This window comes from Rattus norvegicus, chromosome 8 (genome assembly GCF_036323735.1).
Source record: "Rattus norvegicus strain BN/NHsdMcwi chromosome 8, GRCr8, whole genome shotgun sequence".
NCBI lineage: Eukaryota > Metazoa > Chordata > Mammalia > Rodentia > Muridae > Rattus > Rattus norvegicus.
In genome coordinates, this window is record NC_086026.1 from 118056691 (window position 1) to 118081511 (window position 24821).

The window sequence follows — 24821 nt, forward strand, 5'->3', positions numbered from 1 at the left end:
TTCTTGTAACTAACTTCCTTGCTAAATACACCTTTGCAAAATAGACCTCAGCTTTAAAAATTTGTGGGTAAAGTAACCAAAGTCTGGTTCTTGGGATGAAGGTTTTCTGCAGGGGACAGGGGTATAGTAGGAGTTGGGGGTTTGGGGGGGTTCTAGCCTCAGTTGTAATCCTGTTTTAGATCCACTCCATGTTTTGCTTCCTTCCCTTGCTTTCCAACTTTACTCAAAGTCGTCAGAGTCTCTCAGATTGTGGAGGAGTGACTGCTGGTCGGACCCTGGGACAGACTGAGGGCCTGGAGGGAAACCAGCCCAGTACCCACACGGTCAGGGTCAGCATCAACCCCAAGGGAGATGGTGGGCTTTCGTCTTTGGACTCTTTATCTCTCCTAATTTCTATTTTACTTCTCTTCAGGATGGAGTGGGCCTCAGGAAAACCAGGGAGGGGCAGGCAGGGACAGCCTGTGCCATGGGAACTTCGCTTGGGCCTACTTCTAAGTGGTGAGGGGGCCTGGTGAGGCCTAAGGTTGTGGGATGTGATGGTAGGTTTAGGGGTGGCAGGCTAGCCCAAGGGTGGGGCTACCCAATAGGAGCACTGCTGAACTGGTTGACCCACTGCCCTCAGTGCTGGCTGCCACATTGGCCCAAGTCCCATCCTTGGATGTACCTGGCTGTTCTCGAGGAAGCTGCTATCCAGCCACCGGTGACCTGTTGGTGGGCCGTGCAGACAGACTGACAGCCTCCTCCACGTGTGGCTTGCATAGCCCTCAACCCTACTGTATTGTCAGTCACCTGCAGGTGCTGCTGGCTGGGGACCGCAGGTGCTGGCTGGGTCAGGGTGGGGTTGACCCTGTCTAAGGTACCTATCCTAAACGTCACCCAATCCAGGATGAAAAGAAGTGCTTCCTGTGTGACTCCCGACGTCCCTTCTCTGCTCGAGACAACCCAAATAGTCACCGGATCCAGAATGTAGTCACTAGCTTTGCGCCACAACGCCGGACGGCCTGGTGGCAGTCGGAGAACGGTGAGCCCCTGAGTAGGTCATTAGAGTGATTAGGGCTTGTTCCTGGTAACCTCAAAACTTGACCCCTGCTTGATTCCTGCTGCAGGTGTTCCGATGGTCACCATCCAACTGGACCTGGAAGCTGAGTTTCATTTCACCCACCTCATCATGACCTTCAAGGTGCCTGCACACCAGCGAACCTGCCTGACTTGCCCTGCTTTGCCCCTCAGTACCCGTAAACAATGCCCTAGTCTATAACCAAGCTTCCCTGAGCTCATGTGTTGTGTTCTATGTGTGAAACCTGGTCGTTTCCTGCATAGCTTCCATAGTGAACACCTCTAAGCCTTTGCACATGCTGCCTTGCGCCCGTTCCTAGACTAGGTCAGATACAGCCTCTCTGGGCCTTATGGTATTTTCACCTGCCTGTGAGAGGCGGCTGTCCCCCCTGGTCTGACCACTGTCTGGCTTTCATAGTCTTTCCCACCTGGTTGAGCTGCTTGGCAGTGATTATGATTTGTATCAGATGTGTCCTCCTTCCCCAACCAGACATTTCGTCCTGCGGCCATGCTGGTGGAGCGCTCTGCAGACTTCGGCCGCACGTGGCGTGTCTACCGATATTTTTCCTACGACTGCGGGGCTGACTTCCCAGGAATCCCGCTGGCTCCGCCGCGTCGCTGGGATGATGTAGTGTGTGAGTCCCGCTACTCAGAAATTGAGCCATCTACTGAAGGCGAGGTAAGGGCTGAGATCTGGGCTGAGGAGAGGAAAGGGATGAAGGGGGTCCGTGATGGACCTGAGGTGAGGTTCATTATCTCTGTGGGTTTCTTGCCCTGCTAGGTCATCTATCGTGTGCTGGATCCTGCTATTCCTATTCCAGACCCCTACAGCTCACGGATTCAGAGTGAGTGTTCCACTGTGGAGACTGGCACAGTTTCAGTGTCTGACCGGGGACTATTTGGGGCCTCAGTAACTATTTTAGGTGCTTCCTAGGGCAGATGCCAAACCCGCTTTAGCTCTGGTAGCAATCGAAAAGAGGTCTCCCAAGGTGACCTTGGCAGCTGCAACCAATGGTGACACTGGTGGGCATGAGGCAACAAGGGCCCACCTGTCCAGTTGGGCAAAGCCCTCTTCCTCTTCTTAGACCTGTTGAAGATCACCAACCTCCGTGTGAACCTCACCCGGCTTCACACACTGGGAGACAACTTGCTTGACCCACGGCGGGAGATCCGGGAAAAATATTATTATGCTCTCTATGAACTTGTCATCCGCGGGAACTGCTTCTGCTATGGACATGCCTCACAGTGTGCGCCTGCACCAGGGGCACCGGCCCATGCTGAGGGCATGGTAAGGGACTTAGGGTGCCTGGAACAGGGTTGCCGGGAAGGGGCAGGCATTTCTAGATGTTGCTGTCAACCCTCCCTGTATCCGCACAGGTACATGGGGCCTGTATTTGCAAGCACAATACTCGTGGGCTCAACTGTGAGCAGTGTCAGGATTTCTATCAGGACCTTCCCTGGCATCCTGCTGAGGATGGCCATACTCACGCCTGTCGGAGTGAGTGAGACATAGAACCCTAACTTAGTTGGTCAAGCCCTAAGTACCTAGGCTTTTGCCTAAAGGGTATCCAGGCCTTGGTGACCCTCAACCCTCCTAGTTCCCCATTGGTCTTTGCCTCCTCTCTAGAGTGTGAGTGCAACGGGCATAGTCATAGCTGCCACTTTGACATGGCTGTGTACCTGGCATCTGGAAACGTAAGTGGAGGTGTCTGCGATGGCTGTCAGCACAACACGGCTGGGCGCCACTGCGAGCTCTGCCGGCCCTTCTTCTACCGTGACCCAACCAAGGACATGCGGGATCCAGCTGCGTGCCGTCGTAAGGCTGGGATTGGGCACGAGGGAGGGAAAGCTGAGCCTGAGGCGGGAACTAGGAAGCTAGATTATAGATTACGGTCCTGGTCACCGGGAATTGGTGTGGTAAGGGCTTGGGGGAGAACCAGAGCAGGAGTAGGGGAAGTCTCAGGCTTGTCACTGGGATAGGGTGATTTTATACTTTCCTTTTTCTCAGCTTGTGACTGTGACCCAATGGGTTCTCAAGACGGTGGCCGCTGTGATTCCCATGATGACCCTGTGCTAGGTCTGGTCTCAGGCCAGTGTCGCTGCAAAGAACACGTGGTTGGCACTCGCTGCCAGCAATGCCGGGACGGCTTCTTTGGACTTAGTGCCAGCAACCCTCGAGGATGTCAGCGTAGGTGTCTCCTGCCCTAGCTCCTAGGTCCACCTTTAACCCCTGGTTCCTGATGCAGTTAAACCTAAACTCTACTTTCATTCCCTAAAATGGGCTGCCTTCCCTACAGGTTGTCAGTGTAACTCAAGGGGCACAGTGCCTGGGGGCACCCCTTGTGACTCCAGTAGTGGAACCTGTTTCTGCAAGCGTCTGGTGACTGGAGACGGCTGTGACCGCTGTCTGGTGCGACTGAGGGATCTGGGGTTCTGGGGTCCTGGACTTGTTCTCAAAGCACATGTCTCTGGGCAAAGTCCACTGGGTGGGCGCTGAGAACTTAGAGTCTGGTCCTGGAAGAGAAGTGTCTGGTCCAGGAGGCCAAGGGTATAGACCAGTGGTCTGGGGACTTCGCATTCACCAGTCAGTGGTAGATGCTGGGAGTGTGGTTGGACTCCCTGGTGGGCGGGGAAGAGGTCTCTTCCTGGCTTCCAGCAATCCTTTTTCCCTAGCCTGGCCACTGGGGCCTGAGCCATGACCTGCTAGGCTGCCGCCCCTGTGACTGTGATGTGGGCGGTGCCTTGGATCCTCAGTGAGTACTGTTACAGGTGCTTGAGAGGTGGTTGGGAAGGCCAAGCGGCTGTCCTTAAGTAACCACAGCATTCCTCAGGTGTGATGAAGCCACGGGTCAGTGCCGCTGCCGCCCACACATGATTGGGCGGCGCTGTGAACAAGTACAGCCTGGCTACTTCCGGCCTTTTCTAGACCATCTAACCTGGGAGGCTGAGGGTGCCCATGGGCAGGTATGAGCACTCAGAGGGATTGGGTGGTATGGTAGAGAGGAGGGGTTGTGGGTGGTACCTGGGAGGGCCTAGGTTACTATCCAGTCTTAGGGGAGGTCTTGGCAGGAGAAATGGTCTTTGGGGCTGACTGTGGCAGGCGAGAGACCGTGGTTCACTTGAGTCCTCATCCCTGCTGTGACTGCCTTGACTCTCAGGTGCTTGAGGTGGTAGAACGTCTGGTGACCAACCGAGAGACTCCGTCCTGGACTGGTGTAGGCTTTGTGCGACTGCGGGAAGGTCAGGAAGTGGAGTTCCTGGTGACCTCTTTGCCTAGGGCCATGGACTATGACCTGCTACTGCGCTGGGAGCCCCAGGTTAGACCCTGTGGTGGCTGATCCGTGCTGACATTCTGGATGTGGAAGCATCCTCTCCACTGTCCTCTTCCCCCAGGTTCCTGAGCAGTGGGCAGAGCTGGAATTGGTGGTGCAGCGCCCAGGGCCTGTGTCTGCACACAGTCCGTGTGGGCACGTGCTGCCGAGGGATGACCGCATTCAGGGGATGCTTCACCCAAACACCAGGTGAGGTGGCAGCAGTAAGGATGCCCTGCAGATCCCCTGAAGGACGACGACATTGTGCTTCCATCTGCTCCTTCTTTCAAATTCCTCCTCCTGGCTGCCGTTTGCCAGGTCCATAGCTATGCTCACAGGAAAGACACATAAAACAGGGCCTGCTTCCTCAAGGATGTAAGGCAAGACATTAATTGCTCTGTTACCCCGGGACAACCTTATGATGATGGTGGTTGCAGGGCAGAGGTGTAAGAGTAGGGATGCGACTGGTCTAGTTAAGGTTTTGTTACATTTTAGAAGAATTTGTTTCCTGTATCTTTTTCATTGCTCTGTTGGCTACATGCTAAACCTTCCCCATTCCCCTTTTGTTTTCTGATACAGGATCTCATTTATCCAGGCTAGCCTTGATATGTAGCTGAGAATGGCTTTGAACTTCTACTATCTCTGTCTTCCAAATGCTGAGATTATACGAGTGTGCCACAATGCCTGGTTTATATACAGACACATATGCATCATGTACATATACATATACACATATACATCCTATATATACACATTTGTTTGTTTGTTGTTTTTTTTTAAGATTTATTTATCACTTTATTCAGACACACCAGAAGAGGGCATCAGATCCTGTTACAGATGGTTGTGAGCCACCATGTGGTTGCTGGGAATTGAACTCAGGACCTCTGGAAGAGCAGTCAGTGCTCTTAACTGCTGAGCCATCTCACCCACCCCCCACATTTGTTTGTTTGAGACAAGGTTTCTCTGTATAGCTCTGGCTATCTTGACACTGACTCTGTAGACCAGGCTGGCCTCAAACTTACAGAGATCTACCTGCCTCTGCCTCTCTAGTGCTAGGATTAAAGGTGTGTGCCACCACCACCCAGCTCCAGGATCTTATAACAGGTCCCAGGCTAGCCTGAGACTTGTGATTTTCTTGCCTTAGCATCTAAAGTGCAGGCTGAAGGGATACACCACCATGAGTTGCTGAGAAGCAACAGTTATGAGGTTCTTTGACTCCAGGGATAAGGCTAGTGAGTGGCTAGATGTCTGTGTCTGGCCTTACTAAAGAGGAGTCATTTTGGACTAAAAATTTGGCTTGTATGAGGTGGTTGTGCCTGTGATTCTAGCACTTGGGAGGTGGAAACAGGAGGATTAGAAAGAAGTTCAAGGTATTTTTGACAGCACAGCAAATCCAAAGTCTACCTGGAAGACGTGAGATCTTGTCTCAAAAAAAGGAGAAATGAGTGGGCAAAAGGAGAAACAAGGAATGTGGACATTCCTCATTCTCACTGAAACTGAGAGAAAAGAGCAAAGAGGAAGATACAGTGAACTCACACCATGCCTCTGAGTGCTAGAGCCTGGAGCCACGTAAAAATAGAGCAGTGCCCACTGGGTGGAACTACATGAAGGTCATTGGTGCCCTTGACATAGAGTGGGCCAGAAGTCCCAGTGAAGTAGAAGGCTACCTGGTAATCATTACAGGGGTCTGTATGGATTTAATGGGTGGGAAAGCAAAAAGAAGTAGCAGTAGCACCTAGGAGAAGACTCTGGGATCAAGTCTCTGGGTTTACGAGGTGATGAGAATCATGTAGGAGGTAGAGAGGCAGGATCACTGTCTCAGGGGCAAAGGAACAAGGGTCTAGGGATGTAGTTCAGTGGCACCTTCTTAGCTAGCAGCTACAAAGCTCTAGGTTCAGTTCCTGGTACTATAAAATAAGTTAATACTCACTTACTACTGATATTTTAGTTGGGTACCTGTCTAAAGAACAAAGCAAAACAACAAAGAAAGAAAAGAACAAACAAGCAAACAAAAAAACTGAAAAAACCAAGGCTGGAGAGGAGCTAAGAACACTCGCTCTCTCAGAGAACCCAAGTCTGGTTCCCTGCATTGCAAGTGCATGGGACTCCAGTTACAGAAGATCCAGCACCTTCTTCTGGCCTCTGTGGGCACCTACACACACACACACACACACACACACACACACACACACACACACACACACTCACAGTAAAAGCAGGGGACTGGAGAGATGACTCAGTAGTTAGGAGCACTGACTGCTCTTCCAGAGGTCCTGAGTTCAAATACAAGCAACCACATGGTGGCTCACAACCATCTGGAATGAGCTCTGATGCCCTCTTCTGGTGTGTCTGAAGAATAAATAAATAGAATAAATAAATAAATAAATATTTAAAAAACTTATTAAAAATAATAAAATAAAAATAAAAATGAAAGCAAATGAGAAGAAGAAAGCCTGGCAAATTCTAATACCGGGAGTGGGGTTGCTAGGTTCAGTTTCCATTGCTGATGTCTTGATGCTGTCTGTATGGGACTCTTCTGTTGACATTGTGTTAGGGCCTCAACAGGTATATGTTGGCCTGCTCTGGCCCAGCTGTCATCTCTGCCTTGGTCAACAGGTTTGATTGCTGTGAGTGGCAGTGCAAAAGGCCCAGAATGATGGGCACATGGACCCTGTGTGGCCCCCTATATCTGTCTCCCTCCTCCCCATGCCCAGGGTTTTGGTGTTTCCCAGACCTGTCTGCCTTGAGCCTGGTCTCTCCTACAAGCTGAAGTTGAAATTGACTGGAACAGGGGGACGTGCCCATCCTGAAACCCCATACTCTGGATCTGGAATACTCATTGACTCGGTGAACAAGTCCCTCTTGCTCCCTATCAGCCCAGGTGGCAGGGCCTGTGGGGTGGAGATTATGATGGTGGTGATGATTGGGAAGGGTCTGTGACAGGAAAGGCAGGCCCATGTAGTGCTAAGGGAGGTACTCTGGCAGTACTGACGTGGTCCTATCTGAGATACACCCTTGCCCGTCTCTTCAGCTGGTGCTGCAGCCCCATGTCTTGATGCTAGAGATGTTTAGTGGGGGGGATGCTGCTGCCCTGGAACGCCGTACCACCTTTGAACGCTACCGCTGCCATGAGGAAGGTCTGATGCCCAGCAAGACCCCCCTATCTGAGGCCTGCGTTCCCCTCCTCATCAGTGCGTCCTCCCTGGTCTACAATGGCGCCTTGCGTAAGTACTCTTCCTGTGGATTGGTAGGCAGAGGTGGGAACCTAGCCTGATCTGCAATCTGCTCTTCCCCTCGTAGCCTGCCAGTGTGACCCTCAAGGCTCACTGAGTTCCGAATGCAATCCTCATGGTGGCCAGTGCCGGTGCAAGCCTGGAGTGGTTGGACGACGCTGTGATGCCTGTGCTACTGGCTACTATGGCTTTGGGCCCGCAGGCTGTCAAGGTATTCGTTTATCTCTTGGTCTCTGCTATTCTCTTCCCCTCTGGCTTTGCTACTTTCCACAGCTCTGATTTGGATCCCACACTCTTAGGTTGGGGTCCCTTGCCCTTTTCTTCCTTTCCCCAACCTTCCCAGCCAGACTGCCTCCTGTCCACTTAGTCTCTATCTTGTCCCCAGCCTGCCAGTGTAGTCCTGACGGAGCACTCAGTGCCCTGTGTGAAGGGACTAGTGGACAGTGTCTCTGCCGAACCGGTGCCTTTGGTCTTCGCTGTGACCACTGTCAACGTGGCCAGTGGGGTTTCCCTAACTGCCGGCCGTGTGTCTGCAACGGGCGTGCAGATGAGTGTGACGCCCACACAGGCGCTTGCCTGGGCTGCCGTGATTACACAGGGGGCGAGCACTGTGAGAGGTGAGCCTAGAGCAGCTATGGGTGGTTGGTTGGGCAGGCTGCCTGCAGATGATACTTATTCATTCCCCTGCAGGTGCATTGCTGGTTTTCATGGGGACCCACGGCTGCCATATGGGGGCCAGTGCCGGCCTTGTCCCTGCCCTGAAGGCCCCGGGAGCCAGCGACACTTTGCTACTTCATGTCACCGGGATGGATATTCCCAGCAAATTGTGTGCCACTGTCGAGCAGGCTACACAGGTGAATGGGTAGGGCCTGGGTATGAGATCTGGGTGAGGTGGCTAAGATAAATAATCATGGTTTCCTCTTGACTGTGGACAGGGCTTCGGTGTGAGGCTTGTGCCCCCGGGCACTTTGGGGACCCATCCAAGCCAGGTGGCAGGTGCCAACTGTGTGAGTGCAGTGGGAACATTGACCCCACGGATCCCGGTGCCTGTGATCCCCACACGGGGCAATGCTTGCGCTGTTTACACCACACGGAGGGGCCCCACTGTGGCCATTGCAAGCCTGGCTTCCATGGGCAAGCTGCCCGACAGAGCTGTCACCGTGAGTAGGAGTGTGGGAAGAGATGGTTGGGGTGGCTTCTGCTAGAGATAGAACCCCTTGATTGTTGTCTGTCTTGGCTTGCCCAGGCTGTACCTGCAACCTTCTGGGCACAGATCCCCAGCGGTGCCCATCTACAGACCTGTGCCATTGTGACCCAAGCACTGGGCAGTGCCCATGCCTCCCCCATGTCCAAGGCCTCAGTTGCGACCGTTGTGCCCCCAACTTTTGGAACTTTACCAGTGGACGTGGCTGCCAGCCTTGTGCTTGTCACCCAAGCCGGGCCAGAGGCCCTACCTGCAATGAGGTATGGAGCCCTGGAGATGTCTGGGTAGAGGGAGCTGGCAATTTGCCATGAGGGCTCTACCTTTGGTAGGGACTCTGAGCCTTCCTCCGTCTGTACCCCAGTTCACAGGGCAGTGCCACTGTCATGCTGGCTTTGGTGGGAGGACCTGTTCTGAGTGCCAAGAGCTCCACTGGGGAGACCCTGGACTGCAGTGCCGCGGTGAGAAATCTGGACAAACAGGTAGATAAAGACTATCTCGCCTGCATCATAAGGGCCCTAACACTGTGGTTTGTCTTTTCCTGTAGCCTGTGACTGTGATCCCAGAGGAATAGACAAACCCCAATGTCATCGTTCTACTGGTCACTGTAGCTGCCGCCCAGGCGTGTCTGGCGTGCGCTGCGACCAGTGTGCTCGTGGCTTCTCGGGTGTTTTTCCTGCTTGTCACCCCTGCCATGCATGCTTTGGAGACTGGGATCGTGTGGTACAGGACCTTGCTGCTCGTACGCGGCGCCTGGAGCAGTGGGCTCAGGAATTGCAGCAAACGGGTGTGCTGGGTGCCTTTGAGAGCAGCTTTTTAAACCTGCAGGGGAAGCTGGGAATGGTGCAGGCCATCGTGGCTGCCCGCAACACCTCAGCTGCGTCTACTGCAAAGCTTGTAGAGGCCACAGAGGGACTGCGGTACGGATGGGGCTAAATAAATAGGGTAGGGTGGAGCAAAGGCCCAAGTGATCTGGACTGAAGCCTTTCTAAATGTGTCCCCTGCTGATACAGTCATGAAATTGGGAAGACCACTGAGCGCCTGACTCAGTTAGAAGCAGAGCTCACAGATGTACAGGATGAGAACTTCAATGCCAACCATGCACTCAGTGGTCTGGAGAGAGACGGGCTCGCACTTAATCTCACACTGAGGCAGCTTGACCAGCATCTGGATATCCTCAAACACTCAAATTTCTTAGGTGAGTTGCTGGTTAACTAGGCGGGTGGGCCAGGCCAATGTTCAGCTGACTGACCCCTTTTGACCCAACTTAGGTGCCTATGACAGCATCCGACATGCCCACAGTCAGTCTACAGAAGCAGAGCGCCGGGCCAATGCCTCCACCTTTGCAATACCCAGCCCTGTGAGCAACTCAGCAGATACCCGGCGTCGGGCAGAAGTGCTAATGGGTGCCCAAAGAGAGAACTTCAACCGCCAGCACTTGGCCAACCAGCAGGCACTTGGACGGCTGTCCACACACACCCATACCCTGAGCCTGACGGGAGTAAATGAGCTGGTGAGGTGGCAAGCATGGGGAGGGACAGATGGGTGTGGGTGATTTTCCCACAGAACCTTGACTTGTTTTGTGCCTGGCAGGTGTGTGGGGCCCCAGGGGACGCACCCTGTGCTACCAGCCCTTGTGGGGGTGCTGGATGTCGGGATGAGGATGGGCAACCCCGCTGTGGTGGCCTCGGTTGCAGTGGAGCAGCAGCCACAGCAGATCTAGCACTGGGCCGGGCTCGGCACACACAGGCAGAGCTGCAGAGAGCGCTGGTAGAAGGTGGTGGCATCCTCAGCCGAGTGTCTGAGACTCGTCGGCAGGCAGAGGAGGCCCAGCAACGAGCACAGGCAGCCCTGGACAAGGCTAATGCTTCTAGGGGCCAAGTGGAGCAGGCCAATCAGGAGCTTCGAGAACTTATCCAGAATGTGAAGGACTTCCTCAGCCGTGAGCCTCCCATGTGGCCCTGGCCATGTGGTTGCTTCCCTTCTGTCTGTGTGTCCTTGAGTTTCAGGGTCTGCAATGGACATGTGTTTATGACCCTATGTCTGGCCCTGAGTCCTTGTCAGTCAGTGTCTCTAAGTCTGTGTCCCTTATGTAGTCCCTGTCCCTTGGTTACACCCTTATGCCTATTAGCAAACTCTTAATGCATGTGCAATCCAAGATTGTGTTCCCAAGGCCATGGTGGAGAGTCTGTTAAGCCCTTGCCTGTGTCTCCATAGAGGAGGGAGCTGATCCCGACAGTATTGAAATGGTAGCAACACGGGTGCTAGACATCTCCATCCCAGCCTCGCCTGAGCAGATCCAGCGCCTAGCAAGTGAGATTGCAGAACGTGTCCGAAGCCTGGCGGATGTGGACACAATCCTGGCACATACCATGGGGGATGTGCGTCGGGCTGAACAGCTACTGCAAGATGCACAGCGGGCACGGTCTGACCCCAAGCCTGATCCCCGTTCCTGAAACCTGTTCCTGATACCTGTAGACACTGATCCCCCTCTCCTCGCTTCCTCAGGAGCCGGGCTGAGGGTGAGAGACAGAAGGCAGAGACAGTCCAAGCGGCACTGGAGGAGGCCCAGAGGGCACAGGGAGCTGCTCAGGGCGCCATCCGGGGAGCAGTGGTTGACACAAAAAACACAGAGCAGACCCTGCAGCAGGTACGCTTCCTCTAGGACGTCAGTGGGACGAGGTTACGGGCATGCCCTGCGAATCTGTTTTGTTTTGTTTTGTTTGGGACAGGGTCTTCTATGTAGCCCTGGCTGGCCTGGAAGTTACAGAGATCAACTCGTTTCTCCTTCTCAATTGCTGGCACTAAAGGTGATTTGTTAAACCTGGTCCGTTCTGTGGCAGGTCCAGGAGAGGATGGCAGGTACAGAGCAGTCTCTGAACTCTGCTAGTGAGCGGGCTCGGCAGTTACATGCCCTTCTGGAAGCCCTGAAACTGAAAAGGGCAGGAAACAGCCTGGCAGCATCTACAGCTGAAGAGACAGCAGGCAGTGCCCAGAGCCGTGCCAGGGAGGCTGAGAAAGTGAGTTGGGGCAAAGCCATCTGGATGAGTTAACAGCATTGTAGTTAGAATTCCACTGGACTAGTATACCGACCCTGCCTTTTACATCTGCAGCAGCTACGGGAACAAGTAGGTGACCAGTACCAAACTGTGAGGGCGTTGGCTGAACGGAAGGCTGAAGGTGTTCTGGCCGCACAAGCCAGAGCAGAACAACTGCGGGATGAGGCTCGGGGTCTGTTGCAGGCTGCTCAGGACAAGTTGCAGCGGCTACAGGGTGAGGACCATGGTGGGCAGTAGCTAGAAAGGGGTGGGCTTGTGTGAGAAAGACCTAAACTATTCCTTGACCTTTCTAGAACTGGAGGGCACATATGAAGAGAATGAACGCGAACTGGAGGTCAAAGCGGCTCAGCTGGATGGGCTGGAGGCCAGGATGCGCAGTGTGCTTCAGGCAATCAACCTGCAGGTCCAGATCTACAACACCTGCCAGTGACCACTCCCTAGGGTTTAGCCTTGTCTCCAAGCACAGTTCCACATGCGTTTGTCCGCACATTAAAGAGCTCTTGGCTAGCAAGTGCTTTCAATAAACCAGTGTGAACCACCTCTGTGTTGTCTGGACTTTGATGGGAGGGGCGAAGGATCTTTATATACCCTATCATCAGTAGGCTTCTAGCAAAGGCCAAGGCACCGGAACCCCTCCTCTTTCTTTCCCGCCCTCCCTGGAGCTGCCCTTCACTACAGCTCCCACTCTTGCCGGAAGTGCGTCATCAGCTCGGCACTCCGCCTCCCATAGCCGTATCTAGAAGTCGAAACAAAACAAGCGGCTGAAGCGGCGGCGGCGGAGCCGGGACGGGGGAGGGGCGCGCCGGAACCGGAACCGACCCGACGCCGGAACCGGAATCGAGAGCGTGTTGCCAGGGCCCGAAGAGGGCTGGTGGCGGCGGTCTCGCTCGGTGAGTGGTGTGGGCCTCAAGTCGCCGGTTTGGCCGCAGCGGGAAGGCCGCAACGTTGGCCCGGGGCGGCCTGTTCAAGGTCACGGGCCGTGCCAGCCCCGACATCTCGAGCCTCGCGGCGTGCTCGGCCCACCGATGCCGACTGAGCCGTTATGCTACACCTGTGGCCGGCCTCTGTGATTTTAAGAGGATTAGCGGCGAGCGAGGGTGGCTTCCTGGAGGAGGTGGTGGCAGGCCTGGGATTCGGAGGTTGGAGTCGGGTAGCAGCCTAGCTGGGGCGTTGGTCTGAGTTCAGTAACTCTGCGCAGCTTTTCTGGCCAGCTGGGATCTCTTGATCGTTCCTCTGCCGCCTCGACGACTTCGGAGCATGGGGGAGGGAGTCAGTCTGTGAATTGGGTCTAGGTGTAAGGAGGAAACGGCGGGTGCTCTGTCCACAGGCCTGGACAGGCTGTCACTAAAGAGTCAGCTCATCACTCTTATCGTACAAGGATATTTTTATCACTCCCTCTCCCCTAAGGGAACACAAGCTAGTCATATCTCCTCTGGCTCGCAAGCCCGACTTGAGGCTGCCAGAGGTACTAGGTCTACGTTCCATCTCCACCCTCACTGGTTTTGAGAACTTCCCTTTGGATGGAGAGAGCAAGAATCCACACCCAGGTGGGGAACTGATTAGGCCTCAGTTGCTCAGAGCCGATGAATGAAAGAACCTGGAGACGGGCGATGGCCGTTTCGTTGTTAAGCTGGATGCCCACCCTGTAGCCCAACACTGGAGTCCACTCCTTTTACGGCTGAGGAGAGAAATCCCTCTTTAGGTAGAAATAAAGGACCAAGTTTCAGGAGCAGGTTTATGGCAAAAATAGGAGCTGACAGGAAGCAGATTGGACACCTTAGCCCCAGAACCTTTTTGGTTAAGGACAGCACCTGGGTCCATTTGTAGCTTCAGAGGCTGGCCTTACTGCTACTGCTTCTTGGTCTCCCTCTAACTCCTTCACCTTCTACTTGTCTGGTGGTGACTAAGCAGCCGGTGAGAGTGAAGGAAGCGGAGTAGGCTGCTCAGAGTGCAGACCTGTGGGCTGGAGCCATGGCTCCTGTCCAGAGGATGATCCTGGTCCCAGGCCATGACTGCCTTGATCTAGCATTTCTTAGAGTAGCTTACAGTGTTGTGGATCTTTTGTAGACACACAGGAGGTGTGGCCTGAAGCACTTGCTGCAACTTGAATTATTTATTTCCTCATAGGGTAGCCTCACTGTAAGCATGGCCCCTTCGGATGGTGTAAATTGCTGCTGCCCTTTAGGGTTAAGAGAGTCCTGTGTCGCTGAACCCTCACTGTAGGTAGGGAGCGAATAGTTTGGCCTTGGCAATGATTCGTGGTCTGTTTTCATTAGGCTCTTGGTTCTTTGCTGAAGAATTAGGCCACAAAGAGTTGCCAAGATAGCTGGGCCCGGAAGAAAACGCCGCAGCCCTGACCCAGACGCCGTTGCCGACTCTGGGGCACTCTGGCTGTCTAGCAAGCGGCTCAAGATGTCTGCTGGCACCAGTGCTACAGGCCCAAGGAGGGGGCCTCCGGGATTGGAGGAGGCAACTAGTAAGAAGAAACAGAAGGATCGAGCAAACCAGGAAAGTAAGGATGGAGATCCTAGGAGAGGTAGGAGCAGAGATTCCAGGGTGCTTTTAGCTTCCTCTTCCCTTAAACTGGACATGCAAATAGGGCAGTTTATCTCTTCCCTCCTTTATCCTGGTTTGATGCTGAGAAAAAGGCCCCTGGCAAGCTAGGTAGAACCTCGGCTTTCACCCTGAGGGATCTGGTTAAGATCCAGAAGGAGGTAAGAGCTGAGAATGGCTCATTCGTAACTGTCTGTTTCTTTTGTTGCCAGTGTCCATGCCTCGAAAGGAGCCCACCAAAGATGGTGAGTATTGAGTGGAGTTTTGGGCGCTACATGAGGGAAAGAATTTAGCTCCCGTCTGGAGCAGTAGCTTGCCTAGTGTATCTGTCTGTCAGCATTAGCACCTTGCAGAGACCCCTCTGATCTCTCTGCCACACTCTCTGCAGAACTGTTGCTCGATTGGAGACAGAGTTCAGATGAGGTGGTTGTTAAGCTGCGCGTGGGAACAGGTCCCATATGTCTGGAGGAAGTAGATGCTGCTTTCACAGACACGGACTGTGTGGTGAGGCTTCCAGGTGTGTTTCTGTACCCTGAGGACAGGGTTACCTTCGAGGTCACAGGTACCCCCACCCCAGCTTACTTTTGCCACTCTTTTTCCAGATGGTCGGCAGTGGGGTGGTGTCTTCTTTGCTGAAATACAAAGTTCTTGTACCAAAGTGCAGACTCGCAAGGGTGGTCTTCTACAGTTGGCACTACCAAAGAAGGTGCCTCTTCTCACGTGGCCCTCTCTCCTGGTAAGTTCCAGTCGAGTGGGTGGGAGTTGGGGATGCTCACTGTATTCAACAGGGCCTAATGGTTGTATTTTTGGCAGAAGAAACCTCTAGGGACCCAAGAACTGGTGCCAGGATTGCGGTGCCAGGAGAACGGACAAGAACTGTCTCCCATTGCCCTGGAGCCAGGTTCTGAGCCCCGCAGAGCTAAACAGGAAGCTCGAAACCAGAAGAGGGCCCAGGGCCGTGGTGAGGTAGGCTCAGGGGCTAGCCCTGGGGCACAGGCAGGGCCCAGTGCCAAGAGGGCTGTTCATCTCTGCAGAGGGCCAGAAGGTGAAGGGTCCATGGATGGCCCTGGCCCCCAGGGTGATGCCCCATCCTTCCTGTCCGACTCAGCTACGCAGGTAAGAGTTAGATGCTTGTTGTCCTGTTTGGATATTTAGAGATTGGGAAGGAATGTGGACCAGAGTGGGTACAACTTGCTAGACTCATAGCTAATCTCTCTCTCTCTCTTTGTGTGTGTTTGCATGTTTGCATGTTTGTGTGTGTTTAGGTTGAGGCTGAGGAGCAGCTCCATGTTCCACCAGTGAACCCTCAAACAAGTCTCTTGGGCTCAGAGAAGAATTTAGCCCTTTTGACAGTAGAGAAGACAGTGTCCCCCAGGAGTGACTCAGTCTCCCCAGTCATGATCCGGAACAGAGACCCTGAGAAAGATGACCATTTCAAAGAGGAGATGGCAGTTGGAGCTGATCCTGCAGCCTTAGCGGATGGTAACATGGGGACTGGGAAGGCAGGCCCCCAGGTTGGGTCACAGGGTTGATGGGTGGGTAGGGAGTAGTATAGTAACAGGCTGGAATTTGTCTTGGGTTGATGGTACTGAGCCATGGTCTCAACATAGAACCAGAGTCTATGGTGAACCTGGCATTTGTCAAGAATGATTCGTATGAGAAGGGGCCGGATTCAGTGGTGGTGCACGTGTATGTGAAGGAGAGCCGCAGGGATACCTCTCGAGTACTTTTCCGAGAGCAGGACTTCACGCTGATCTTCCAGACCAGGTGTGTGGCTGAGGCTGGGACAGGTACAGCGGTGTGCCTCAGATGGGAGTGTGCTTCAAGCATTTTCCTTTGTTCTTCCTCCTTCCCTGCTCTGCCTCTGCAGGGATGGAAATTTTCTGAGGCTGCATCCGGGCTGTGGGCCCCACACCATCTTCCGCTGGCAGGTGAAGCTCAGGTGGGTGGTGCCCAGCCCTGTTACTGCTTGTCTCACTTGGGTTTCCATCTCTCTGGCTTGTTTAACCTCACCTGCTTCTCCTGAAATCTCTGAACTCAGCTTTTCCTTGACAGGAACTTGATTGAGCCAGAGCAATGTACGTTTTGTTTCACGGCCTCTCGGATCGATATCTGCCTCCGGAAGCGGCAGAGTCAGCGCTGGGGGGGACTGGAGGCCCCTGCTACACGAGGTCTGCACACGAGCTCCCTTCATTGCCTGAGCCCCACATGATTAGGACCCCCTACCACCACCTCACACGTGCTGCTAACCACCAGCCCTCTCATTCCCCCTTTTTAAGGTGCAGTGGGTGGTGCAAAGGTTGCCGTGCCGACAGGTCCAACCCCTTTGGATTCAACCCCTCCAGGAGGTGGCCCCCTCCCTCTGACTGGCCAGGAGGAAGCCAGGGCTGTAGAGAAGGAAAAACCCAAGGCTCGGTCAGAGGACTCGGGGCTGGATGGTGTGGTGGCTCGCACCCCCTTGGAGCATGTTACCCCAAAGCCAGAACCGCACTTGGCCTCGGTGAGAACCCTTGCTTGGGATGGGTCACGAATGAGGCTGGAGAGCACCAGGGCTCCTCTGTCATTTCTCCTTTCTTTGCACAGCCCAAACCCACATGTATGGTGCCTCCAATGCCTCATAGTCCAGTGAGTGGAGATAGTGTGGAGGAGGATGAAGAGGAAGAGAAGAAGGTTTGTCTCCCAGGCTTTACTGGCCTCGTCAACTTAGGGAACACCTGCTTCATGAATAGTGTCATTCAGTCTCTGTCCAACACTCGGGAGCTTCGTGACTTCTTCCACGGTAAGAAGGTCAGGGCCAGGAGACTGGGGCATAGGCAGAAATGGTACCTCTGTCTCTCACACCTCTACTCGGCTGTTCCTAGACCGATCCTTTGAGGCTGAGATTAACTACAATAACCCATTGGGGACTGGTGGGCGTCTGGCTATTGGCTTCGCTGTGCTGCTCCGGGCCCTGTGGAAGGGCACTCACCAAGCCTTTCAACCCTCCAAGCTAAAGGTGATTTGTGCTCACTCCCACCTTGTTTACAGAGGGATGAGAGGGCTAATAAGGTGTCCTGCGAATGAGTGCTAAGATTTCTCACTGACACTTTGGCCTCTTCATCTAGGCCATTGTAGCAAGCAAGGCCAGCCAGTTTACAGGCTACGCACAGCATGATGCCCAAGAGTTCATGGCTTTCTTGTTGGATGGGCTGCATGAAGACCTGAATCGGATCCAAAACAAACCCTACACAGAGACTGTGGACTCAGATGGGCGACCTGACGAGGTCGGTTGGGGGTTGTAGAAAGGGTTTTGTGTGTCCCAGTCCATAGTTCTCCTTAGTTCTCACTATCTTTCCTCAGGTGGTGGCTGAAGAAGCATGGCAGCGGCACAAGATGAGGAACGACTCATTCATTGTGGACCTGTTTCAGGGCCAGTACAAGTCAAAGCTGGTGTGCCCTGTGTGTGCCAAGGTACAGTGGACTCCCCTAGAGAGATGGCCTGTAGTTAGTTGGGCCGGTTTGGCCAGATACTTTGAAGCATGTGTGTTTTTAGAATGCTGGGCAAAATTTGGGGGAGGGAAGTGGGCAGAACCTAAAAGTGCCTTAGGGTCTCTGGTCAGAAGAAATCAGGCGAGGTCGGCTTCGTGACTGAGGTCAGGGGTGTTTGATGCACAGGTGTGGTACAGCAAGGATAAGTAAGGCATGGCATGCCAGTGTTGCCGGTACAGTTGGAAAGGCGCGTGAAGAGCAGGTGAAGGGAACCCTGGGGAAAAGGTTAAGCTGCCAGAAGAGGGGACTCCATCTCTCCTGGTGGGTCCCCTTCCTCAGTCTAGTGCTTTACCACTGAAGTTTGCTGATTGGCTGTGAGAACCCTGAGAGCCACCGGAGAGCCTGGCTTAGGTTCTCCAGGAATGAGCACCTTGACCCTTGTGACCCCCATGTCACCTCTGCATCCGCAGGTCTCCATCACTTTTGACCCGTTCCTTTATCTGCCGGTACCCTTGCCACAAAAGCAAAAGGTTCTCCCCATATATTATTTTGCCAGAGAGCCCCATAGCAAACCCATCAAGGTGAGTAACAATCCCCTCCCTCTGGCTGTCCTTAAAAATAGGACTTCTTATCCGTTCCCCCTTGCTGACTTGACCTTTATTGCCTAAGTTCCTGGTGAGCGTCAGCAAGGAGAACTCCAGCGCAAGCGAAGTTTTGGAGTCCCTCTCTCAGAGTGTCCACGTGAAGCCTGAGAGCCTGCGCCTGGCTGAGGTAGATCTTCCCTCCCAGGCTTCTGTGTGTGGCCATGTGTGATGGTGGGTTTGTTGTTGTTTGTTTTGTTTTTTTAACATTTTCAGTGTTCTGTCTGCTCATCTGTATGTGAGTTTGTAGTATGTTGTGTGCCTGGTGCTAGGAAAGTCTGTTGGACCCACCCCATGGAACTTGAGTTCTAGACGGTTGCAAGCTGCCATGTATTTGCTGGGGATAGGACTGACATCTTCTGGAAGAATGGCCAGTGCTCTTAATGCTGAGCCATTTTTCCAGTCCCACACGTGTCCTCTGTCTTTCCCTGTCTTCTCTGGATGAAGAGTTTGCTAGTAACCCTGGGGACAGAGGATCAGTGCATGACTCATGCTCACGCTTTGTCTCTCCGATTCTCTAATGTACTCTGCCCCCAGGCAAGCATATTCCTCTTTTAGTCCATGGATCCTGTCCTGCCCATCTCAGTAGACTAAAGTGCAAGACTAAGCCCTCCTTAGTGCCATGAAGCAGGCCTAGAGAAAGGTTTTGCCATCTGTATGTTCTTTGTCCTTAGGTAATTAAGAATCGTTTCCACCGTGTTTTCTTGCCCTCCCACTCATTGGATGCTGTGTCGCCAACGGACGTGCTCCTGTGCTTTGAGCTGCTATCCCCAGAATTGGCTAAGGAGAGGGTAGTGGTGCTAGAGGTGCAGCAGGTGAGTGGGGCCAGCCTGATGCCTCAGGGTCTTGGTGGGGGCTAATCACTCCTGCCTGCCCTTGCTGAGCCAGATGACCCACCCTAGCGCCCCCAGGTACCCAGCATCCCTATCTCCAAGTGTGCAGCCTGCCAGCGGAAGCAGCAATCAGAAGATGAAAAACTGAAGCGTTGTACCCGTTGCTACCGTGTGGGCTACTGCAACCAGTGAGGAACCCCATGACCTCTCCCCTCCCATTTTCTCCACCTGTCTTTTGCCTTCCTGTCCTCCTCTACACACAGGCACAAATTTTAAGCCCTCCACCCACTTCTCCATTTTATCTGGCCTTTGGGGAGGTAGGGCTGGCATATCTAGTCCCCGGGGGCATGCATCAGACAAGTCCCTGATAATATAGTTACAGCACTTAGAGGTAAGGCCCTTGTTTTACCTTTTCTTTCCCTCCAGGTTCTGTCAGAAAACCCATTGGCCTGACCACAAAGGCCTCTGCCGCCCCGAGAACATTGGCTACCCCTTCCTGGTCAGTGTACCTGCTTCACGCCTCACTTATGCCCGTCTTGCTCAGCTACTAGAAGGTTATGCCCGGTAAGAGCCCAGAGGCTGGGCAGTATGGATGGGGAGCAGAGGTGTTCAAGTGTTACACCAGAGTTCTTCCTTGCCTTGCCTTGTCTGCTGCCAGGTACTCTGTGAGCGTATTCCAACCACCCTTCCAGCCTGGCCGAATGGCTTTGGAATCACAGAGCCCTGGCTGTACCACGTTGCTTTCAACCAGCTCTCTGGAGGCTGGGGATAGTGAAAGAGAACCCATTCAGCCTTCTGAGCTCCAGTTGGTGACTCCTGTGGCTGAGGGGGATACCGGGGCTCACCGCATGTGGCCACCTGCTGATCGGGGTCCTGTGCCTAGCACCAGTGGAATTTCTTCCGAGATGCTGGCCAGTGGGCCTATGGAAGGGTGTTCCTTGCTTGCTGGTGAGAGGGTGTCTCGGCCTGAAGGTATGTTCTGCTGAAATGCTTTGGGTACTGCAGAGAAAAGTTGGGGAAGGTGGTTAGGACCAAATGGACAGATGAACATTGGTTATGCTTTGTCTTAGCTGCTGTGCCTGGGTACCAGCACTCACGTGAGTCTGTGAGCGCCCACACGCCCCAGTTCTTCATCTATAAAATTGATGCGTCAAGCCGTGAGCAGCGGCTGGAGGACAAAGGTGCCTGATGTGGGCGGGAGTCAGGGTAGCTGGTACCAGCAGCTCTGCGCGGCCATGTGACCATGGTCTCTGCTTATCTCCAGGGGACACTCCACTGGAGCTAGGTGATGACTGTAGCCTGGCTCTGGTGTGGCGGAACAACGAACGCCTTCAGGAGTTTGTGCTGGTGGCCTCCAAGGAGCTGGAGTGTGCTGAAGACCCAGGCTCCGCTGGTGAGGCTGCCCGTGCTGGCCACTTCACCCTGGACCAGTGCCTCAATCTCTTTACACGGCCTGAAGTGCTGGCACCTGAGGAAGCCTGGTGAGGACCAGGCAGCAGGCAGGGAGTAGGGCAGGGTGGAGGGAAACTCAGCTGCTTCTGACTGCTCCTCTGTCCCTCCCAGGTACTGCCCACAGTGCAAACAGCATCGAGAGGCCTCCAAGCAGCTGCTGCTGTGGCGCCTACCAAATGTGCTCATCGTGCAGCTCAAGCGTTTCTCCTTTCGTAGCTTCATTTGGCGTGACAAGATCAATGACTTGGTGGAGTTTCCAGTTCGGTGAGCAATGAGCGATCCCTGATGACGTGGACAGGTCACAGGTATCGGGGGCAGCTTGGGCTCCTGCGAACTAACTGCCTCACCCTTCTCTGACTGGGACTACAGGAACCTGGACTTGAGCAAGTTCTGTATTGGTCAGAAAGAGGAGCAGCTGCCTAGCTATGACCTGTATGCAGTCATCAACCACTACGGAGGCATGATCGGCGGCCACTACACTGCCTGTGCACGGCTGCCCAGTGACCGTAGTAGCCAGCGCAGTGACGTGGGTGAGGGCACGCACAGCCAGCAGGATAGGTGGTGGGTGGTAGTCCAGGCTCTGTTCATACTCTTCCACCCTGCTCTAGGCTGGCGCTTGTTTGATGACAGCACGGTGACAACAGTAGACGAGAGCCAGGTGGTGACACGCTATGCCTATGTGCTCTTCTACCGTCGGCGGAACTCTCCTGTGGAGAGGCCCCCCAGGGCAGCTCACGCTGAACACCACCCAGACCTAGGCCCTGCAGCCGAGGCTGCTGCCAGCCAGGTGAGGCACTGGGGAGGCCTGACAGGCTGGTTGGGGGACAGAGTTGGGGCCTTCAAGTCTACAGAATTTAGAGACTGGGTTCTTTGACATTCAGGCCTCACCCAGAGACATCCTGGAAGATAGCCTAGGGACACAGTCAAAGGCATACTTATAAAAACACGCTGCCACCATGTGCACAAAAGTCTAGGCCAAAGACCTGCCCTGAACTCACCAGGTGTAGGACTGTAAGCAGACTCTCCCCCACATGCTCCAAATGCCAGCCTAGAGACCCTCATTGGTGATCACCCTCATGTTCTGGTGTGTATTCAAGATATTCCCTGTCAGAGATGGCTGTTGCCTCGAGTGGCTGTCACACTTTCTGTGGTGAGCAAATGCCCTACTGACCCTTCAGGCTGACACTGTTCCATAGATCCATGAGCTTGGTCACTTTGTCCTCTAGACCAGCAACCTCCTTTCTGTTGTCCATATTCCCTTGAGACCTCTGTCAGGCTCAGACACAACATAATGGTCAGGATCTTGACATTGGTAATCCTGAGGAGATTGCCGTGGGGTTGGCTACTTTGTGAGCTGGTCCCTTCTGTTGGATGTCTGGACTTAAAACCTGACCAGGTAAACTCCATACCCTTGCCCATGAAAACCTCCATGTGGATCGAAAGCTGTCTTGGGGAGGCCCAAGGCTGTCAGGATTCTTATACCGTAATGTTCTCCGCTTAGAAACCTGGATCCTAGCTACCTACCCACTTCCCTGCTGCTTGATCTTGAATGTGGGGGCTTTAGACCCAGTCACCTTAATGTGACTGTCTTGGCTAGGGGTCTCAGGGAAACTGGGCCTCCCCATCCTCTGGGTGCTGATGGCCCTTTCCACATACCATAGGCTTCCCGGATTTGGCAGGAGCTCGAGGCCGAGGAGGAGATGGTGCCCGAGGGGCCTGGGCCTCTGGGTCCTTGGGGGCCCCAAGACTGGGTGGGGCCCCCGCCACGTGGCCCTACCACATCAGACGAGGGCTGCCTCCGATACTTTGTCCTGGGTACCGTGGCGGCTTTGGTGGCCCTTGTGCTCAACGTATTCTATCCTCTGGTATCTCAGAGTCGCTGGAGATGAGCTCCCCTGCAGGTGCCTGCTGTGAGCTGGCCTACCTATGCTCACCAGGACAGGCCTGCCTTTGTGGTGGGAGACAGCTCTGGGCTCTGAGCCTCAGTGTATGTATCTGGTGGGAGACTTGTTGGGACTACAGCCTCTGTGGGGGCAGAGTATCCTAGGGTGTGTGTCCATCCAGTTGTCTGTCCTCCTGTTTCTCTGACCCTTGTCCTAGGGCTTGGCCCTGCTTGGAACTATTTCCTGTATTTAAAGTGTTAATAAAGTGAGTATTCAGGCCCAATCTCGTCTCTCTGTCTAAACGCCGCTGCTGTCTGCGCCTGCCTAGGGGCCCTCCCTTGGGTGCAGGGGCTCTGAGCCAGCACCCCCGGGATGCCAGGCAGTATGCTGGGCAACCCCCAACCCCTGTCCTCATATTCTGTTGCAGGGACTAGGCCCTGGCCAGGCCCCCGAGGTGGCCCCCACGCGGACAGCCCCTGAACGATTCGTCCCCCCTGTGGACCGCCCAGCCCCCACGTACAGCAACATGGAGGAGGTCGATTAGCAGGTCCCTGGCTGATGGAGGGGCTGGGTTTGGGAGATCCCCTACAGAGGGCCATCTCTGACATTTTTTTCTTCTGTCACTCAGAGGACACTGGCTCTACCAATGGGAATTTGGGGAGGCATGATTTGGGGGTGGGAACCTCACAAATTGTGACCTCGTGTCAACTTGGTCCCCACATTAGCAGGCCTTGGCTTTTCCAGCTGCCTTCAGTGCTGCGCGTTTGGTTCTCGGTTGTACCTTCGATTCTTTCTGACCTGCATTATAAACATAATTTTATTCTAAAAATTGTAATTTTTTGCATTTTGGAAGTGACTGCTGCTGTTTAAATATATTTTAAAAATAAATAATAAATAAACCGACTTAGTGACTGATCCACAACATGTTATGGCTCCCTCCCCTCCCTCCTCATCCTGGGGTACGTGGGTTTGTATTAAAGATCCCAAAACTCTCTGTTCCAGGGAAGCAAGGTCAGCCAGCCATCGTCTCTGGGTTGCTGTAGAACACTAACTGTTGCCGTGACAAACTGCTAAAAGCAACTTAAGGGTTTGGCCTCATAGTGTAAGGGTACAGCTATGACAAAACAGGCATGAGGCAGTTGGTTGCATTCCACCCGAAGTGAGGAAGTCGGGAACAATGAACGCCGGCCACTCCGCTTCCTTCCTAGCTGTATTCAGACCCTACCTAGCCTATGGAATAAATGGTGATTTCAGAGAGTTCCAAGTAGACTTTTGTTTTTTGGAGACAGGGTTTTACTCTGTATAGTCCTGACTGTCCTGGAACTCACTTTGTAGACTAGGCTGGCCTTGAACTCCAAGATCTGTGTGCCTCTGCCTCCAGAGTGCTGAGACTGAAGTTGTGCGACAACATTGCCCAGCCAAGTTGACAGTATTAGCCATCACAATCATGAAGCCCTCAGTATCCGTTCCCTGGAGGGTGCCTGCTAACTGGCATCCCATTGGTTCTGGCTCCCATGTTAAAGTGACTATAATTGGCATTAAGATTATAGTACATCCAAGGATAGAGTAGTACCAAACCCGGGCTGGAGAGATGGCTCAATGGTTAAGAGCACCGACTGCTCTTCCAGAGGTCCTGAGTTCAAATCCCAGCAACCACATGGTGGCTTACAACCATCTGTAATAGGATCTGATGTCCCCTTCTGGTGTTTCTGAAGACAGCTACAGTGTACTCATATACGAAATAAATAAATAAATCTTTAAAAAAAAAAAAAAAAAAGAGCACTGACTGCTCTTCAGAGGTCCTGAGTTCAAATCCCAGTAACCACATGGTTCACAAGCATCTGTAGTGAGATCTGATGCCCTCTTCTGGTGTGTCTGAAGACAGCTACAGTGTACTTATAAATTAAAAAAAAAAAAAAAAAGGTCCAAACCTTGTACGTAGCAGCCTGGGGATAACCACACAGTAGGTTAGAGACTACTTGGAGGGTAGGAGAGTCCATGGGGCGTTCATCCCTCCTCAAGCCTCTGCAGTATCAAAACACCTGCATCCCTTGAGAGAAAAGGTAAGCAGAAGACAGACGATCTTAGTTGACTTCCTACTGATGGAGGGGTTCTGGGCCTTCATGACTAC

The 24821-nt window shown here is 53.5% G+C and overlaps 2 protein-coding genes across 20 annotated transcripts; both read left to right on the forward strand.

Annotated features, from left to right (window-relative positions):
• The first annotated feature begins 208 nt into the window (after positions 1-208).
• On the forward strand, positions 209-12400 carry Lamb2 (laminin subunit beta 2). Of its 4 annotated transcripts, none has more exons than XM_006243709.4 (33): positions 209-329; positions 413-498; positions 623-795; positions 886-1021; positions 1107-1180; positions 1547-1735; positions 1838-1901; positions 2142-2344; positions 2434-2554; positions 2684-2872; positions 3065-3244; positions 3354-3466; positions 3730-3809; positions 3888-4020; positions 4215-4373; positions 4450-4577; positions 7082-7214; positions 7399-7591; positions 7668-7811; positions 7986-8217; positions 8291-8454; positions 8536-8760; positions 8847-9064; positions 9166-9262; positions 9349-9721; positions 9815-9999; positions 10073-10314; positions 10395-10743; positions 11019-11226; positions 11310-11451; positions 11645-11821; positions 11915-12074; positions 12154-12400. In XM_006243709.4, exons 2-33 carry the CDS (start codon positions 414-416, stop codon positions 12288-12290), a joined length of 5406 nt encoding a protein of 1801 aa, XP_006243771.1. In that variant the 5' UTR covers positions 209-329; position 413; the 3' UTR covers positions 12291-12400.
• A 136-nt stretch (positions 12401-12536) lies between these two features.
• Positions 12537-23593, forward strand: Usp19 (ubiquitin specific peptidase 19). 16 transcript variants are annotated; one of them, XR_005487861.2, is made up of 28 exons: positions 12537-12750; positions 14137-14396; positions 14626-14658; positions 14802-14930; positions 15016-15149; positions 15227-15529; positions 15679-15895; positions 16024-16180; positions 16284-16355; positions 16469-16584; positions 16693-16913; positions 16997-17192; positions 17275-17408; positions 17518-17676; positions 17753-17863; positions 18352-18462; positions 18551-18652; positions 19197-19337; positions 19425-19543; positions 19782-19919; positions 20014-20327; positions 20426-20536; positions 20620-20836; positions 20919-21071; positions 21177-21337; positions 21416-21594; positions 22469-22955; positions 23118-23244. XR_005487861.2 is itself a non-coding variant. In XM_006243797.5 (27 exons), the coding sequence occupies exons 2-27, from the start codon at positions 14273-14275 to the stop codon at positions 23232-23234; spliced, it is 3969 nt and encodes a 1322-aa protein (XP_006243859.1). In that variant the 5' UTR covers positions 12537-12750; positions 14137-14272; the 3' UTR covers positions 23235-23593.
• The last annotated feature ends 1228 nt before the right edge of the window (positions 23594-24821 follow it).

Excerpts from the sequence above, each read along its gene's own strand:
- Lamb2 (XM_006243709.4), top strand. The coding sequence starts at position 414 with ATGGAGTGGGCCTCAGGAAAACCAGGGAGGGGCAGGCAGGGACAGCCT. Across the intron at positions 3,810-3,887 it reads GGCGGTGCCTTGGATCCTCA|GTGTGATGAAGCCACGGGTC; the intron begins GTGAGTACTGTT and ends AGCATTCCTCAG. Across the intron at positions 4,578-7,081 it reads ATGCTTCACCCAAACACCAG|GGTTTTGGTGTTTCCCAGAC; the intron begins GTGAGGTGGCAG and ends CCCCATGCCCAG.
- Usp19 (XM_006243793.5), top strand. The coding sequence starts at position 14,273 with ATGTCTGCTGGCACCAGTGCTACAGGCCCAAGGAGGGGGCCTCCGGGA. Across the intron at positions 14,397-14,625 it reads GGATGGAGATCCTAGGAGAG|TGTCCATGCCTCGAAAGGAG; the intron begins GTAGGAGCAGAG and ends TTTTGTTGCCAG. Across the intron at positions 20,837-20,918 it reads CTGGCACCTGAGGAAGCCTG|GTACTGCCCACAGTGCAAAC; the intron begins GTGAGGACCAGG and ends TGTCCCTCCCAG.